Below are 19,686 nucleotides of genomic sequence, written 5' to 3'. Positions count from 1 at the left end.
TTTTGCAGATTTATTAATAATAGCTTTATTTATTTTCATTCCTTTTTCCTGCAAAAATTTAAAAATTTCGTAGTTATGATGTGAAATACATTTCTTTCCGAATTTTTCCAATTTATTAATTTCAAATATTTTATTATCATAAAAATAATGAAAGATATCATTTCGATGAAATGCAATTGCTGTTTCATATGCACCGAAAAATGTTGAATGATTTTGTTCGCATAAATGAATGATTTCTTCATTTCCGCCTGCAATTGCATATTTACCTGTATTTTCTACTTTTGCTCCATTTATAAGTAAATATTTAAAGCATTTAACTGCTGAAAAAAATGCTGCATAATCAATTATTGTAACATCTTCTTGATTAACAAATGTGCATCTTTCATAAAGTGATGGTTCAATTGTTTGATTAAAATCAAAATCGCTTTGTGTTGATATTTCTTGAAGTTTTTCAACATCATCATTTCGAATTATTATAACAATTTCATTTGGATTAATTCCTTCTAAAATTAACTTCTTTGAAACTTCCCAATCATCATTCGAAAGATCTTCAAATAAGATATTTTCTGTTTTTTTGACAATTTCAGGTCCAATTAAATTTTGCTTTAACATATTTTCAAGAAGATAAATTGACTCTTGTGAGAATTTATAATAAAGGTAATTTGAAAAAACATCGAATATTTTAAATTTGATATTGTTTTTTCTCTCAAATGCTTCGATTTCCCTTAAAAAATCAAAAGATAGATTCATATCAAACATCTTTGTTACAATCAATAAATATATTAATTGACTAATAATTATATTATATGAGAACGAATAATTTTCATCAAATATATCAATAATTGATTGTACTGTTTGAGAAATGTTCCCCTTATTCAAATTAAATACAGCTTGATATATTAGTTGAAGTTTTTCCCATTCATTTGAAACATTTATCTTTCTTTCCATGTTCATACATTCAAATTGAACAATATTTTTGACCGTTTATAAAAAACATGAATTAATATCATAATTTCTAAATATCACAATCTAATATTTTTAGCATTAGCATATATTACTTTATTTTTAAGAAGTAATTTAACTATTTTATTATAAGTTCTGTTTCAGATAATAAAAAAAATTTATCACAAATTTCTTAAAATAATTTTTTAGTTTCCACACATTGTGGTGAATTGTTTCATCAAATTATTTTCCTTTAAGAACGCCGCCGCTTTAATACTCCTTAATCTTGCCTCTTGTCTTACAATATCCTTATCCAACTCATCGATTTTCGCGTTAAGTTCTCTTAACTGTTGTTCTGTTGTTAATCTTTCTTGATCGAGAATTTTTTGTTGTTTATCGCATTCCTCGGCCCATCTCTTATATTCGTTTTCCATATTACCCAAATCTTCTTGTGAGAATTGGATTAATATATCTAAAGGCTGTGCACTTCTCGCTAAATGCTGCAACAAACCTTTCGCTAGTTCAATCCCTTGTCTAAATCGATCTTCGTCAGCTAAGTTATCTCCTTTCTTAGCTGAGTCAGGTCCGATTTGTTTGCACGCGTCCAAAATATCTTTAACAAGTTTTCCGTTCTCTTGTCCGCCATTAATTGTCGTGTTACGTCCATCGTCTTCAACAAATATATCATCGACATCATCATCAATGTCATCTTCATGTATAATTTGTGGCGCAACGGCATCAACAATTACATTACTTTCGTTTCGGACTTTCGGAGGCGCTTTACGTGCTGTAATTGACGGACCGGATGCTTCTTCAGTAATGTCTTCGATTTCTTCTTGTTGTGGCTTTGGTTTGGAACGTGGTTTTTCTTCTTTCGACGCTTTTCGCTTTTGCTTTTCTTCTTCTCGAGCTTTGCGTTTGTTTCGTTCTTCTTCTTTACGCTTGTTAACTTCTTCATCAGTTTTTTGTTGTTGCTTTGGTGGCTCTTCTTCTTTTGCGGGTTTCTGCTTTTGCTTTTCTTCTTCTTTCGGCTTCTCATCTTCTTTTGGCGCTGGTTTTCTTTGCTTCTCTTCTTCTTTAGGCTTTTCTTCACGTCGTTTTCGCTCTTCTTCTTTCGGCTTTTCGGCTTCTTTTGGCTTCTCTTCTTCCTTTGGCTTTCTTGGCTTTTCTTCTTCTTTAGGCTTCTCTTCGCGACGCTTTCGCTCTTCCTCTTTGGGCTTTTCGTCTTCCTTTGGGCGGTGCTTATGTTTGTCTTCTTCTTTGCTTTGCGGCTTTTCTTCTTTAGGCTTTTCGTCTTCTTTAGGTCGACGTCTTTGCTTATCTTCTTCTTTAGGTTTATCATCTTCTTTAGAACGGTGTCGATGTTTATCATCTTCTTTGGGCTTTTCGCTTTCTTTTGGTCGGTGCTTATGTTTGTCTTCTTCTTTAGGTTTGGATGATTCTTCAGTGGACTTATGATGTTCTTCTTTGTGTGGACGCTTTGATGGCTGTGATTCTTTTGGTGGAGCAGAGCCTCCTTTCATTTTTGCAAGTGCTACATCGAAACTAACAACTGGATTTTCGGCAGCACGTGCAAAGCTTTGCATAAAAAGTAGGGTTTTCTCAACTTCTTTACCACTAGCAATTGCTTTGGGATCGACATCAATGGGTTGATCAAGAACGATTTGAGTATATTCTTTTAATTGTTTGAAGAAATTAAGTTTGTCATCACGCTCTGGAAGAGTGCCTTTGAATTGATCATCTGTAAATAAACCATCAGCAAATTTGGTTTTTCGATGAAGTGCGTTAACTGTTAATGCAAGAAATTTGATTGGTGGTCTCTTAAAATATTTTGGGTCTAGTGAAGGCATTAACTTTCCATATGGTTTAAACACTGCAATTGTTGATTCAATGAGTGATTCTAGATTTGGATCCGAGCTCATTAAATTTTTGTAACGGATATGAAACCGTTAACTCATAGACGACCGTTAAAAATAACAAAAAAAAAAAAATTAATCATCAAGTTCATTTATATCAGAGTTAGCATAATATATTCCAGTAAGTGTTAAACTACCACCACTTGATCGAACCGTTGGAATATTAAATTGTGAAAATGGAATTATTACAGAAACACTTGGATTTTGTTGTGGGAACAAAGAAGCAATAACAGTTGATCTAAATTCTGTTTGAGCGGTATCACTTTCTTCGCCTAGTTTATCAATTCTGATTATCTGGATAATTCCTTCAAGTACTACTTTTTTAAGTGTAATATCAGAACAATGAATACCTGTAATAATACAAGTACAACCATTAGGAACTGGTAAATATTGAGGTTCTTTATCTTTTAGTGTTAAAGTCCAGTTTCTTTTGTTAAACATGTTCTATTAAATAAACGGTCATCTAAACTTTTAACGGTCTCGAAAACGTTATTTATGTGATGAATGAAAAAATTGAAGAAGAAGAAGAAATTGGTCCATTAGATTTTGAAAACGAACTATTAGAAGAAGAGGACCTTGTTGAAGATCTTGATCCAGATCATCCATTATTTAAAAAATTACAAGAAGATTTAAAAAAACAGCTTACTTCTCTACAAGATAATCTTGATGTAGAAATTAAAGATAAATCAACTTTAAAAGCAAAGTTGACAAATGAAAGAGAACAAGTTGGTGTTGAATTATATTCATTTCAACAACAATTAGCAAAACTTCAAGCAAATCTAACACAAACCAATGAGAAAAGAACTACTCTTGAATCAGCTCGTCTTGAACAAGAAAAACAATTAGAACAAGAAAAAGAATCCTACAAACAATTACAACAAGATCTTATTCAAAAAACAAAAGACTATGAAAAACAACGTACAGAACTTGACAAGTTAAATGAAGTTGTACAAAGACTCGAACAACATAATCAAGAAATCATCAATCAAGTTCAAGTCACCAAACGTGAAACTTATAAATCAGAACAGTCAACCAACGAAACTGAAGTCTCCAAGCAAGACCAAGATCTTTATATTAATCGTCTTACGCAACAATTAAACGATATTACATCACAATTATCTGACATAGAAGCACAAATCGAAGCTCAACGAAATGAAACCACAACTGCCAGAGAAGCACTTCTTCAAGCATCACTTGAAATGGAGAAAATTAATTTTGAGCGAAACCGTTTAATTCAAGATTGGAACTCAGCACTTACTGGAGTCAAAAAGCGTAATGAAACATTAAGTCAAGTCGAAGCTGCATATGTTAAACAAGAAGAAGAAATCCATACATTGCAAAATGAAGAAAAAGGACTTAAATTACAAATTCAAGAGCAACAAGAATTACAAGAACGTAACACGAGCTTAATTAACAAAGTACAAAATCGCGTTAAATATTTAGATAATAAAATCTTTGAAGTTGAAACGGAACGAGAAAAACTTCAAGAACAACTTCAACAATTTTATAAACTATGTGAAGAAAAGGAACAAGAAATATCGCGTTTAATTATAGAGCGGAATAATTCCAAAGCGCAATTTAAGTCATCATTAAAAGGTACAAATGAAATTAGTAATCAAATCCATGAAATCGAAGATAAAATAATAAAACATTTAACAGATCAATCGAATTTAAAGAAAGATGCTGTATCAACACAACGCATTATCGAACAAACGCGCGAAAAAATCAATGAAAAAGATAAAGAACTGAACAATATACGAAATGAAATTGTTCGAATGAAAATCGACAAAATAAATATATTAACACAAGCTGAGAAACTTGAGCGTGGATTAAATGAAATTGTTGAAGAATTACGACAAAAAGATAATTTAATTAATCAATATGAAATCCAACGACGTCGTAACAATAATGAAATCGAAAAGAAACAAAATGAAGTTGATAAACTAAATCGTAAATATGAATCACTTAAAGATATACAAAATGGTGAAGAACATGGACCACTTGAACGAAAAATTCGTCAAATCCAAAACAGAATAATACAAAGTGATAAAATCGTGCAAGAAAATCAAGCGGAATGGATAAAGAAACAAAATGAACTTGTACAACTTGAACGTACATGTGAAAACATCGAAAAAGAAAACAAAACTATTCAAGCGAATATTGCAGTGTTAACACGTAAAAGAGATCGTATTAAAAACCAACTTCAATCGACAGAAAAAGAAATTAATAAATATCAAATCCAAATCGATAAATATCAACGTGAAATTTCACGACTTGGTGAACAACTATCGAATTCTAATTCGAATAATAATAATTTACTTGAAACGAATATTAATTTCGAAGCTGATATTTTGGAATCATTACAAAAGAAAGAAATGGAAGCTATAAAATTAGAATCACAAATCGAACAAATTGTTAATGTACGTGAAGATTTGGCTGATGATTTAATGGAAACAGAAAAATCAATTTTAATGCTCGAGAAAAAAATCGAACTCGCGAACGAAATGAAAGAAGCACTTGATCCAAACTATGGGTCATCCGAATTAAACTCTATGAAGAAAGAAATATCACGAATGGAATTAAGACTTAAGCAAATTAAAAAGCAACAACAAGTTATCATACAAGAAATGGAATATGCTTTAAAAAGAAGAGAAACTATAGCAAACAGAGGAAATATTAAGAAAAGAGTTAACAAAGATAAAATTGTAAATGAAAAGTCTGAAATTAATGAATTAAGAAAAGAAGTCAAAAAAATTAATAATGAAACTAAAAAACATGAAATGAATATAATGAGCGGCGTGGAACTACAAAAGGAATTAACAAATGAAATAGAACAATTAACACAAGTAATTAAAGATTTGCAATGTCAATATACCGAAATTCAGGAAGATTTAAACGATTTACAAAAAAGTAAATATTTGTCGCAGACAAAACTTGAAAGATTACAGGCGAAAAATAGATTGTTCCAAATACAGAAAGTTAATTTAAAGTCCGATGAGGCGTTTAATGGTCAATACGATAATTTGAAGAAACAAGAAGATCATATTAAATTACTTATTGATACTTTGGAATATGATTTCCCTCATTTGGCGAAGAAACTGCAATTAATCAAAGATAAAATGTTCGTTGTTTAAATATGTGTTGATTAATAAATTTTTTGTTTGTGGTTTTTACATTTTTTAAAAATGAAATTGATTTTGTTATATTATATATATTATTATTGTTATATATTATTATTGTTATATATTATTATTGTTATATATTATTATTGTTATATTATTATATACATTATACTAGTTATTATAAAAAAAAATTGTTGAGTTAGTTGTTTAGTAACCAACTGTGAAGCGTTTTCCAATGTAATTGCCATTGGCTATTTCATCGATCATTGCAACAGCATAATCAGAATTTGATATTTTGCTTTCACCTTTTTCATTGAATATTGTTTCGTCACCACTTAACCTAAACTTACCTTGTTTTTCACCTGGATAAATTTCCATTGATGGGCATAACACTGTTCCTGGAACATCCTTTTGCTCCAAAACAAGTGTAAGAAGTTTAGCAGTAGCGTTAGCTAATGGCATGTAAGCTGGTGGGAATCCTGGTGAATCCATATTTCGAGCACCATTCGTTATGAGTGTACCTGCACCACCAACAGCAAGAAGACGACGTGCTCCAACTTTTTTAGCTGCTTCGATTATATTCTTTGTCGCATTAACTTGAAGTTCTTCCATTTTTTCAAATGTTGAATCTTTTGGTGGACAGTAAGCATGGATAACAATTTCTGCTCCTTTTAATGCATTTTCAAGTTCTTGTAAATTAAAAATGTCTACTGAAACATGTGTACATTTTCCTTTTGGTAATTCTTTTGGTGGATTCCTGCTAATAGCGATTGTATCATAGCCTCTTGAAACAGCCTCTTCGAATATCTTAGCGCCAATGAAGCCTGTAGCACCAATAACAGCAACTTTCATGATTAAAAAATGAAGTGATTCTTTCTGTGAGCGGTTAATTTTCAATGGCTTATCTTTCAATTTTTTGGATCAAATTTATTCAAAATTGTTCATTTACAGAAAATTGAATGAACAAAAATTGTTCGGCTAATCGTGTTGAATGCGTTTTAGACGCTGATTGTAATTTGTCAAAACCAAGTGATTTATCGCCGAAAATGATTGTATTTTAAAATATTTTCATTAGTGATTCATCTTGATGATTCCGTATTTATATCAAAAATATTGATTAATTTCAAATGCAATTCTCATTCATTTAATGATACACCAAATTATAATTAGAGAAATTATATTTATTATATAAATATAAATATTATTATATATATTATTTTTGAAGAATTTTAACAAAAATATATTAAATGGATTCATTTTTTATACAGTAAAAGATTTAAATTATAATTTAAATTTCACCAAATTATGTTATGAATTTTAACAATTATAAATATTTTAAAATAAAACACCAAGAATTCCTACATCATTTTCAGAAAAAAATTAACATTCATTTTTTAAATTACAATTCGTAAATAATTCCAGCTAATTTAATATTGAAGACTTAATAGAAATTTCCCTTCATAAGTTATTTATATAATTTTTATTTCGAGGAAACCATTAAAACATACCTTAAATTTCTAGTAAAACATGACTATTTGAATAAAAAATTGATTATTTCTGCAGTTAGAACAATTTTTTTTAAATGAATGTAAGGAAACTCAAATTATTACATCAACTAATTGGACCATTTTTTTAAATTGGTAATGGAGATCAAAATGATATAAATAATGAAAGCATGCTATTTTTATTTGCTTTAAATTTATAATTTAACTTTATAACCATGTTGAGTTCATGCAAGGTATTGGGTGTAAATACATTTTTGGTTGTTTTATTTATAATAATAATAAAATCATGCATTACCAAAAGTACCTGCCAATTAATAAACGGTCGTTTAATATTTCTCAGCAATATTTTTGATTTTTTTAATATGCTTCAGAAATATAATCATAATACTAATAAAACCACATTCACGTATTCTGATCCAATATAATTTTATATGTGAATTAAATTTAATTTAAGGATACAAAAAAATTTCATATGAATTTCGATTGCTCATAACTTCTGCATAAATTGGATTTAAATCATCACGCCGGGATTAACAATCATTACATTTCATGTCCTATATATAATATTAAAATGATTCAATTTCATATAACATTTTTTTTTCTATTAATCGGGAAATATTTCAATTAATTTTGATTCCTCTGATCAAACTTTAATTTTTTCTACTATTTCTTATCGAAACCGACTTTTTGTATACTTTATTAAAGATGAAGAAGTTGCTCAAACTCCTTGTATTCAATATTTCGACTGAAAAAGTTATTTGTACATTGCAATTAGAGGACGTTAACTATTTGACACTTATCGTTCATATAAACCTAAGAAAAACGCATGGTTTCCAACAATACTTTTCTCATTCAAAAAAGTGTCGACGTTCAGAATTTCATCCAAAAACTAACCGTTATTTTTCTTATTCAAATCCGCCCAATCGCAAAACAATTGGTAACCGCTCGCGACTTTTGTGATAATTACCCCCGATACCCCTTTGAAGTGGTTCTTTGATGTTGTGACAAATGATCGTGTACAAGAGCCCAATTAAGTTCAACTTTCCACGCGAATTTACACTAGACAGTCCTGATACCAATGTAGTGTTATATGAATACACCCAAAAAGATTATAATGATCTCCAGATTCAAATTAATCTTTGCGCAAATGAACCAAATGAAGCAAATTGGAAGATCTTGTATGAACTGCTTTCACAAGGCTTATGGAAATTATTAACAATAAAACAAAATTTGGTTATTGGAGAATTAACATTTCAACAAATTAAGACAAATGCTAATTTAAGTATCTTCTGTCTTAAGTCATTTGAAATTGTTCTTAAACATTTTGGTATCGGAAAAGATATCAGTTTGATGTTTATCGAATCTTTGGTCAGAATATTTCCAAATATAATGCAAAGCATTTGCCTTATTGAAACTACTTTTAGCCTTCTCTCTCTTTTAGTGCCATTTTCTGAAGAATCAATTTTATTCTCAATATATCACTTTTTCATTTCATTTACACCTAAAGCTTCTCTAATCAGCTTATTTCCATTTTCATCGATGATAAGTCTTTTTTCATGTATTTTCAAATTCATTAATAACATTAATGAACAACAATTTATCGAATATCTTCACTTATCTGAAAGTTTTCTATTTGGAAATTCATGGACCAATCAATATGAAGTTATTTATTGTTATTTAACAATCCTTCAAAAACAGCCAAACGCTATTCCAATTCTAAATGAAAGTCAACTTATTCTTCGATATGCGTCGACTCTTTCTCCTCAATTCTTTTCGATTTGGCCACATTTATGCAAAATTACATCTTTTCTTATCTGCGATGATTTCATTGCCCAGCAATACATTGAATCCGGATATTTCAACAAACTTTTAGTTCTACTTAAAAACAAAGATTTGATGATTCCAATTTATAATTTACTTACAAAGTTATTTGATGTTTCACAACCAGTCTCAGATTTCATCATAGAGAACTATGACCGTTCTGAGTTTGATGAAAACATTTTTAGTGATAAATCATTCCAACAAAAAAAAGCAATATCATATTTCATATTTGCCTATTTAAGGCATTCACCTCCGCCACTAATTCTTGAGATTGGCAGTTCATTTGTTGCTGGATATTTTGAATTACTTGATTCGTCTGATCTTGATTTGATGAGTGTTTCAATTGATTCGTTAATATTTCTATCCAATCATAACGTTCCTATATCGAGTGACTATTTAGAAGATATTATAGATATCGAATGTCCAGAGATTGATGAAAAGTTAACAATGCTCAAAGACATTCTGGCTAAAAATAACGATCCGACTTTTTGAATACAATTTCTGTAGGGTATTGAACCATTTCCGTTATTTGTTCTTTATGGTACAATTTTTTTTATCGGCCACGACAGTTTTGGTCAGGCGATTCAATTTTCGGGTGGCATTGAATTTTTGAATGGCTGGAAACATTTTATTGAGCCATTTGAGAAAAAGGATGATCACAAACAAAGATATCCTCAAGAAACTTGAAGAAACGCAGAAGCTACGTGACCAAAATGAAGAATGGGCAAAATGTATTTCACTAACAGATAAATATATTAATAGTTTACCTCAATATTCATCATTAAGATCATCCGTTAAAAAACTTATGAAGGCTAATAATCGTATCCAAGAGAGTGAACCCGAAGATGTCAATGCAATAGTCGAAGAAAAGAAGCAAAAACTTGAAGAAATTAATAATAAGAAATCTGAAATCACACATAACATCAAAGTTAACCATTCGAAAACAAAGTCACTCACGAAGAAAATCGAACGACTTCGTCTTACCCAAATTAAGGAACAAGAATCATTAGATCAAATTCGTAAAGATCATGATGAGCAAAAGCAGCAGCAAGAAGCATTACTTAGCAAACTCCGACGTATTGAGTCTGATCTTTCACTTCAGAACAAAGATCTTGAGAAACTTCGTGTTGAAGTTGATCATCTCTCCAGCCGTGAAGTCCAAGTTAAGAAGAGCGCAACCAATGCGAACAGCGGTCCCAAGAACGAGATATACATTCCATCATTGACACCCAAATCCAAAGACTCCGAATTATCATCAGATGAACAACAAAACACAGCGACGTCATTTACCAACAGCAATCAACTTTCTGGGCATTCTGGACCTATATCATACATTACCACCTCCAACACTCCCGGCTTTATTGCCACAGGTGATGATGATTCACTTGTTAACATCTATGACTTAACATCGTATTCGTTACTTGCCACGCTTCACGACAGCAAGCGAAGTACGATGGCGCTCCGCTTTTCTCCGAGTGATAACATCTTTTGCACCGCGTCATATGATTCATCAGTTCGTCTTTACTCAGTTCCCGCCTTTAAACAAGTTTCGACAATCAGCAGCAACAAGGAGTGCGTCAATGACGTTTGTTTTCTCTATGACTCCAAACTCGTCACATGTTCGCGCGATGGACATCTCCGCTTATTTGACGTCAACAAGTCGAAGCAGTTGAACGAGATCAAGACTGGAAGTACTCCGCACTCGATACACGTCATTGGCGAGTCGACAGTAATCACTGCGCACCACGACGGGAAGTTGCGCTGCTTCGACTTCAGAGCGAACAAAGATGCGGTGTTCGAAATCAAGGCGCACAAGAGTAAGGTGTTCCAAGTCATCGGGAAAAAGGACTCGCCAAACGTGGTGTCGTTCGGATTGGACTACAATATGGTGATGACCGACATCAGGGCAAAGAACGTCGTGCAGAAGTTGAGCTTCAGGAAGTCCGGGCTGCCGTCAGAGAAGATGCAGATGTCGATGAACGACGAAATGGTTATATACTGCGGTGGAACAGACGGAAGAATATACAAGTACGACCTGAAGAATAGGAACTTCTTGGAGGCAAAGAACGCGCACACGCACCCGTGCATATGCGTGGAGTACGACAGCAACGCGAGAATTGCAGTGTCGGGCGACAAGGGCGGAGTAGTGAAGGTGTGGTGCTGATGCGTAGTAAACTAAGTAGAAATGATTTGCGCTTTGGATTGCATAACAATGTAACTCCTGAGCAACTATACTAGAGAATGATTGTGAGTCCGCTTTCGTATGCGATTTGCGTGCGTTTGGAAATGTGAATGAGCAATGTGACAATTAGTGATTTGGATTGGCATAATAAACTCCTGAGCAACTATACTAGAGAATGATTGTGAGTCCGCTTTCGTATGCGATTTGCGTACATTTGGAAATGTGAATGAGCAATGTGGCAATTAGTGATTTGGATTGGCATAATAAACTCCTGAGCAACTATACTAGAGAATGATAGTGAGTCCGCTTTCGTATGTGATTTGCGTACATTTGGAAATTGAATGGGAAATGTGGCAATTAGTGATTTGGATTGGCATAATAAACTCCTGAGCAACTATACTAGAGAATGATTGAGAGTCCGCTTCGTATGCGATTTGAGTACATTTGGAAATTGAATGGGAAATGTGTACATTACAAAAATTAATTCATAATCAATGATTGTCTAATCGATTTCATGACGCAGTGCGATAGGCTTTGAAGATTATGTTAAACTTCAGCTAGAATAAGTTCACATATGTCAGATTCAAATTTCCACCTCGAATATAAAATTATTCGCAAGGTTGTTATCTTTCGAGATTTAAATTTAAATTTTGGTGAAAGTTTAACAGGTGAATGTAAGATATTCATGCTTAATTAATTTATTCTTAAGAATAGAGTCTGAGCAGGTGAAAATATATTTTATACATTAAAATTTTTCGTAATTAAATAAATTTATAGATAAAGTGAATAAAGTCTTAGTAAAAAAACATTTTTAACAGCTTATATTACAACATATATCACATGTTTATTTTTTTTCTTAGTTTTCATTAACATTTTCTTCAATAATTTGTCCTAAATTTTTTTCTTCTTTTGTAGAACTAGTTTCATCTAAATTTTTGGTTTCTTCGTTTAGCATTTGCTCGATTTTTTTGATATCATTTTTATCTAATTCGTTTTCTTCCTTTGCTAATTTTAATACTTTTTGCTCTTCTTCCTCCATGTGTTCCAGTGTTGTGATTTCTTCATGATTACCATTATCAGATACTTTATCTAATTCGTCTTCTTCCTCTGCTAATTTTAATACTTTTTGCTCTTCTTCCTCCATGTGTTCCAGTGTTGTGATTTCTTCATCATGATCATCGTTAACATCACTATTGATAGATTTTTCTGATTCGATTAATTCCTCTTCTTCATGGATATTGTCATCATCATTATCAAATTCTTTTTCTAATTTGATTTCTTCAAGAATCAATTCTAATAATTTTTGCTCTTCTTTTTCCATGTCTTCTAATTTTTTAATTTCTTCATCATTATCATTATCAGATACTTTATTTAATTTAATTTCTTCATCTGTTAATTTTGACATTTTTTGCTCTTCTTCCTCAGTGTGCTCTGGTGCATCATTTTCTTCTTCATGATGATCATTATCATTATCATTATCATTATCAGATACTTTTTCTAATTTAATTTCTTCATCTGTTGATTTCAACGCTTTTTGCTCTTCTTCTTCCTCCTCAATGTGCTCTAATATCTCATTTTCTTCTTCATAGCTACTGTCACTATCGCTATCAAATAATTTTTTATACCGTTTTTCTTTTTCTTTATAATCGATTTTACCTTCTTTTGGAATTGTACGACTTTTTTCTAAATATTTTTGATTTATATTCGCATTTCTTTTCTTTTGGTTGTTACTTTCGTTTGTTCTTTTTGGCGTGAATTTATTATAATTTTTTGGTTGATGATTTGAACCAATGAATGCTATACTATGTCCATTATTTTGGTAAATCGATGATGCATTATAACTATATGGAACATTATCTATTTTATGGAATGTTTCTCTTAAATGCTGTTTATAAGAAAAAATTTTTTGATTTCTTTGTTTTGCTCTTTGAACTCTTTGCCTTTCAACAACTTCTTCTGTTTCGAAAATAGATTTTGTTTTCTTTCTCTTTTCTAATAATTTCTGGGTTTGCTGTTGATTTTTCTTCTTTGCTTGCATAATGGGACACCCCGAAATTAACGTACTTTTTCGCAAAATAAAAAAAATAACAACAAAAACATCAAAAGAGTTGCAATTTCTAAAACAATTTTATAAGAATTTTTGTATTTATTATAGAAAGAATCTTAAGCCATGAGGCTTTCTGCTGTTTGGAAACAAAGACTAAGCATTGACAGTGTTTCCTTCACCTGTGCAATCACACTCGGAGAGTGTGACGCTGCTCGAATCTGAAGGACCACTGTCGTTGCGCCGAACAGAACAATATGTGAAAAGATTTGTCCGCCTTCAATAACAAGTTCGTATGGCACATCTTGTGTCAAATTAGCAACTTCCTGTAGAGCAAATTGAAGCTGTTGAAGATTTGCCGCAACTGAAATGGAATCTGCATTTGATGGATATGTATATATAGCGTCGCCATCACTGAAAATAACGGCAAATTGTATAGCGCCTCTGAGCTTGTCTATTAGGTTATGTAAAATGATGTTTGATGCAGACCGGATAGCAGGTCCTAGACCTGAATTAAATCTTCTGAAATTAGAGGAATCAGTCACGTTCAATGTTTCTGGATTAAAGCGTTCAAGGAACGCACGTAAAACTTGTGTAGCAATACAATGTGCTAAAGATCTGTAAAATGTTGCGTCATGGAAAAGAATGACTTTAATTCCTGTTTCTTCAGATTGAACAATTGTAATGGCTGTAGTAAGCATTACCATGTATGAGACTGGTGCACCCACAGATCGATTTGAAAGATCGTTCATTGCTGTAATAAGACCACCAAAAGATCTAAGATTTCGAGAATTACCTTCAAAGTCGGCTGAGAATAAAGATATACCACTTTTAGCCGTGATACATATTGCTTTTAGCTCTGGGCGATTCATCATTAAAATTTGGAAAACTAGTTTTTCTTTAAAACCGTTTGTTGGATCATTGGCACTTTTCCCTAAAAATGTGCAAAAAATTAATTCATCTTTCATCAAAATCAATGTGGAAGAAGGTTTTAATGTTAGCTAAAGAGTTGGATGATTTTATTTTAAAGAGATAATACATATAAAAATATGATTTACCAAGATTTTGTTTGTTTCTTTTCCGGTTTTGTGAAGATAACTTTTTCAATTATAACCGTAAATATCCCACAAATAGAAACGGCTTTGAATCACTCTTTAACGTACATTATTATTATTTTTCCAATTTTTTGTTTCTTCATACACAACAATTTAACATTGCAAAAAGATAAAACATAATATTTTTATTCAAACATTTTATAATTGTAATTGCATTAAATTGCCATCTTCATTTGTCATTAATAATACAGATGTCTTTTTAATGTATTTCATTGTCATTATATGTTTTTTACATTTTGTTTCGAACATAACTTCGAAATAAGGAATTCCAAAAATCACAAATTTATCTGAATTAAACATGATTGCCATATATTGTCTAAAATCAGGATAATCAAACATACACCAAGATTCGATTAAGTCCTCAAACTCACTTTCATTAATTAATTCCAAGTTTTGATCGAATATTTTGATTGTACTTTTTCCAGCTAATTCAAATAGAACTGCCACTTTTCCGGAGGAAGTCACCTTTAATTCTTTGGGCACCCCAATGTCAGATATCTTTAACGTCTTTAGGTGTACCCCATTTGATAATGATGATGTAATTATTGTTCCATCTATTGAACAAGAAACTATTACATCCAAATCTTCATCAATTGCAACATCTTCAATACTACTTCTATGCTTTGATATAATTACATGTTGTTTTTGTGCTTGTTTTTTCCAAACAACAATTGTACAATCATTTGATGCAGTTGCAGTAAATTTTTTTGTCATTGCAATTGCTCTTAATGATTTAGTATGCAATCGCTTTACTGATAATGGTTTAGAATAATCAAATGAAGTTACAAGAAATGAACAATCCCATGGAACAGATGAAACAATAATTCCATTATACACAGCAACAGTTTTCCTTGCACCAGAAAACTCTAAATCAAATTGATTATCACCTGGTGAACTCATTTCTAAGCTAAATCTTTTTGATTCTTTTCCATGTTTTATGAAAACCGTTTCATATTTTTGGGTAACCGCCAAATAACCGCCACGATAGGTATCGGCCAATAAAATTTTTTCGTTAAATTTGAAAATTGGTTCTTTTAGAATAATTGGGAATATGGCTTTAGAAATTGTTAGGTTAGGATGAACAACAATAATTTGTTTATGTGGTTCATTGAAAATTTGAGTTGGGGCTTGACCAAAACAAGCAGCATATTCTTGAGCTATTAAAAATTCTTGAGGATTTTTTGCTAATTCAGGTGTAATACATTCTTCAAAGAATAGAGGATGGAAAACATTGTAAATCTTTTGTGCTTTAATTCCACGTGAAGTAACTCCGAAAATCATATCAATCCATGCAGGCAACATTACAGAAACAAATGGAGATTCTAATGAAGCTCTATGTTTTTCAATGAAATCTGCGGGTGATGAAGCCCATTTTGGTAATATAACGTCAGATACGCCTTTTCCAAGATCAAATTCATTTCTATTTATTAAAAATTCTGGCAAATAAAAGAACTCGGGAATTAATTCTCTAAAATCGCTTTCTCTATTAACAGATTCCCAAGCTCCAGGGATTGAGTTAAATAATCGACTTGTCGTATCGAATCGACCATTTTGCAATTCAATATGAAGGGAAGTAAACGGCTCCAGTCTAATTAAATAGCCGATGATAACCGCCGACGATGAATAAAAAGTTGAATACAAATAATTTGGCGAATTTTCAAAAGAAGGTTCGATTCTGTCTAATAAAGAATTTAATCTTTCTTGATTTAAAGCGCCAATAGGCTTAGTTAAATCTCTATAAATAGATTCTTTTGATAAATCAAGCTTATCTGAATAATAATCACTTAAAACCCATGGGAAAACAGGATATTGAGAAATATCATTATAACTTCGACCAGACAAAACATTTAATTTCATTAGGTAATCAAAGTTAGATATTTTTCCATTACACCATTTATCCATTAAGTTCTTTAATTCTTTATTTATATCGGAAGGATTCATTTGTAAAAACTTCAAATTTTTCAATTTCAAGTTTTTAATTTTTTGAAGAACTTGATGTCTTTGATCACCATCAACGAATGCGAAGAAATACACTTTATTTACAGTAAATATTTCGATTGAATCTGAAATATGTAAATATTTTCTTAAATATATATAACGAATTTTTGATAATGGAATTCTTAAATATTTATTTTCATTATTAAAACTTAAGTTTCTTCGACTAATAATTAATGTTCCTGATACAGTTTCTTTCATTGTAACTCTTTTAACAGTCGCGCTAATAATAATTTCTTCGATATCTATATTTGCAATTTGATTATTTTCTTCATCATCATTCGAAATCATTTGGATAACACTTTGATCTAAGTTACCAAAATTAATAATTCTTAATTGTTTCAAATGTTCATTATATTTCTCATTAGCTATGTTTAAATCGCCAGTATCTCTTAATAAAGAAGCATCTTTATGATCATTATATGAGAAATTCTCTTTAAGTCTTGGGCGCTTAAAAGTTTTTAATATTATATTATCAAGTTTATAATGATGTTGATTATTACTTTGTTCTGGTTGATACCAAGGTCCTCCTTCACTTGATAAAGTTCTCCATATTGATTTATACGTTTTAGAACCTTGTAAATTATCATTTCGAAATGATGATGCTAAATCAATTAATTTATATCGACTTAATTTATTTAATGTTAATATTTTGTCTTGTGAATTAAAGATATTTAACTCTTGAAAATGTTCTGCAAACTTTTCATTATTAAATGATATGTTTTGTAATGATTTCGTTTCAGATTTTGATAATCGTTTTGCATATTGTATTAAGTTATTTTCGTTTTGCGAATATTTCTTAAGAAATTGTTGTATTGTTATATCAGATGTAAATATTGTCGTTTTAAAGAGATCATAATAATTTTCGATATGAATATGAAATTGATAATTTATAATTGTATCAAATTGTTTTATCAATGAAAATAAGTTTTGTAATTCTTGTTCGTTTTTAGTAATTTGTATATATTTAATTAAACCTACAATAATATTTACAATATATTGAAATATATCATAATCTTTCTTATTTGGTATTTTAATTAAATGTAATAAAGGTTTAATATATTTCGAAAGATTATTAAAATATTTTATATGATGAATTCCAATCGATAAAGTAAATGTATACATATATAATGGATGAAAACATTTTTCTGGTATTGATATAAATGAAGGTTTAACTTTAAATAATATTTCATTAATTTGCATATATTGTAAAAATTTATGCGCTAATTCATAATCAATCCAATCTCCTTCTTTAGTCGTTCTTGTACCATAAGTATAATTTATTTGAGTTCGATCATTTAAATATTTTAATTGATGTAAATTTTGGAATGTAATTTTTTCTTTATGATTATTATTAGTTACATTTTCATTAAATGAAACTTTATAATATTTATCATAACTTGGAATTATAAATAAAAATTCAAAAACTGTTTTATAAAAGTTATAATATGTTTGTTTCGGTACAGAATATTGTATACTATTAAGTAAATCAGTTAAATATAATAAAATATATCTTAATATATAAGTAAAATCTATTCCAGTTCTAATAGAAAACAATGAAATATATTCATTTAATGTAAATGGTTGATTATATTTAAAATAATAATTAGATAAAATATATACACAAATCCTTAAATGTTCAAAATGATTAATTCCTTCATTTTGATGTTTATGGATAATATACATTAAAAATGGATGATCAAAATCTTTAATTGTCGGAATAATTTTATTATTTTTAGTAAATGAACGATCTAAAGCAGACAAATAAATGAATGAATCACCATCACTTAAATCAGTAATAGATAATAAAGCTAATGGTAAAAATTCGGGCATTTTAATCTCATAATCATTTAATGATTCATCTTTAGATATACGAATTGAAGGCAAAAACTCAAACGATTTATTATGAATGTTCTCATTAAAAAATCCAAACAAATAACCAAAAATTATATCAGAAAAAATTGTTGTTGGATTATTCATTGATATTGTCTTTATAATTGCTGTTATCCATTCATTTATACTATAAGGATATAAGATTTGTGATGATTGATCTTCAGGAAGTTTTAAGAAATATACAAAAAGATGTATACAACATGAACATATATATTCATTTGTAGAAATTATTAATGAGAAAAATGAAATAAATTTAAATTCACGCTTAATACAATCAATTAAAACTTGATTCTTTGAATATAACATTTTTAATAATAATTTTAATGTTTCAAACTCTAATATATAATCATTAACATCAAATGAAAACAAAAATAATGTTTTCGCATCAATGTCAGTGAAATAATGTAATGAAATTTGATATGCTAAATCCCAAAATGAATTTCTTAATTCTATTGATTGGAAATTCCGTGGAATTTCTTCTTTAGTTATTTGATCAATTTTTGGTGAATCATTTAATGAAATTTGTTTATTATCAAAAATACTCCAAAAATTAATTTTTATTATATGTAATAATTTCGAAAATGGTAAAAACTTTAGAAATAAATCTTTTTGATTAATATTTAAAGTTTTAAAATATTCGGGTAATATAGAATATAATTCTAATTGAATTTCTTCAGGTAAATAAACCCAAATTTTAGCATTTAATAAAATGTTATTAATCATTTGTTGAGTTAAAGGGGAATATTCCAAGTTATATAACAATTTAGATAAAACAGAAACAGAATGTAACGAAAAATGTTGATTTGTAGCTTTACTTAATAAATAACCCAAAACGAAAAATCCTTTTCTTTGATAAAATTCTTCTTGATTTTTCGAAGAATTAAATAACATACTTCTTAAAATTTCTAATAAGAAAGGTAATAATGAATTATTAAATTTATATTGTACTTGTTCACCAGGTTTAGGTAATATTGGCATATCAAGTTGCGCAAATAATGGTAATATAGATTCAACACCACCTGCACAATACATTATATCTTTAGCTAATGGTGAATAACCAAAAATTGTTCCTTTAGTTATAAATATTCCTTTTGATTTCAAGTTAACTAAATTCCCTTGATAAGATATTGCTGGATTACATAAAAATATCA

General features: G+C 29.9%; 6 protein-coding genes across 6 annotated transcripts; 2 read left to right on the top strand and 4 right to left on the bottom strand.

The window, feature by feature from the left end:
• Positions 1-1,148: 1,148 nt before the first annotated feature.
• GO595_009025 (TRAF3-interacting protein 1) lies at positions 1,149-2,864 on the bottom strand (the record flags this gene model as incomplete). The annotated part of the gene is made up of 1 exon (XM_067922665.1): positions 1,149-2,864. The coding sequence occupies one exon, from the start codon at positions 2,862-2,864 to the stop codon at positions 1,149-1,151; it is 1,716 nt and encodes a 571-aa protein (XP_067770810.1).
• A 494-nt stretch (positions 2,865-3,358) lies between these two features.
• On the top strand, positions 3,359-5,992 carry GO595_009024 (Coiled-coil domain-containing protein 40; the record flags this gene model as incomplete). Its single annotated transcript, XM_067922664.1, has 1 exon — positions 3,359-5,992. The coding sequence occupies one exon, from the start codon at positions 3,359-3,361 to the stop codon at positions 5,990-5,992; it is 2,634 nt and encodes an 877-aa protein (XP_067770809.1).
• Positions 5,993-6,187: 195 nt separating this feature from the next.
• GO595_009023 (NAD(P)-dependent oxidoreductase) lies at positions 6,188-6,832 on the bottom strand (the record flags this gene model as incomplete). The annotated part of the gene is made up of 1 exon (XM_067922663.1): positions 6,188-6,832. The coding sequence occupies one exon, from the start codon at positions 6,830-6,832 to the stop codon at positions 6,188-6,190; it is 645 nt and encodes a 214-aa protein (XP_067770808.1).
• A 3,126-nt stretch (positions 6,833-9,958) lies between these two features.
• Positions 9,959-11,470, top strand: GO595_009022 (TIR domain-containing protein; the record flags this gene model as incomplete). The annotated part of the gene is made up of 1 exon (XM_067922662.1): positions 9,959-11,470. One exon carries the CDS (start codon positions 9,959-9,961, stop codon positions 11,468-11,470), a length of 1,512 nt encoding a protein of 503 aa, XP_067770807.1.
• Positions 11,471-12,344: 874 nt separating this feature from the next.
• GO595_009021 (uncharacterized protein) lies at positions 12,345-13,526 on the bottom strand (the record flags this gene model as incomplete). The annotated part of the gene is made up of 1 exon (XM_067922661.1): positions 12,345-13,526. The coding sequence occupies one exon, from the start codon at positions 13,524-13,526 to the stop codon at positions 12,345-12,347; it is 1,182 nt and encodes a 393-aa protein (XP_067770806.1).
• A 125-nt stretch (positions 13,527-13,651) lies between these two features.
• GO595_009020 (uncharacterized protein) lies at positions 13,652-14,407 on the bottom strand (the record flags this gene model as incomplete). The annotated part of the gene is made up of 1 exon (XM_067922660.1): positions 13,652-14,407. The coding sequence occupies one exon, from the start codon at positions 14,405-14,407 to the stop codon at positions 13,652-13,654; it is 756 nt and encodes a 251-aa protein (XP_067770805.1).
• Between the last annotated feature and the right edge of the window lie 5,279 nt (positions 14,408-19,686).

This window comes from Histomonas meleagridis (assembly GCF_020186115.1).
Source record: "Histomonas meleagridis strain 2922-C6/04-10x chromosome Unknown contig_82, whole genome shotgun sequence".
Taxonomy (NCBI): Eukaryota; Parabasalia; order Tritrichomonadida; family Dientamoebidae; genus Histomonas; species Histomonas meleagridis.
This window is presented reverse-complemented; position numbering and strand designations above follow the sequence as displayed.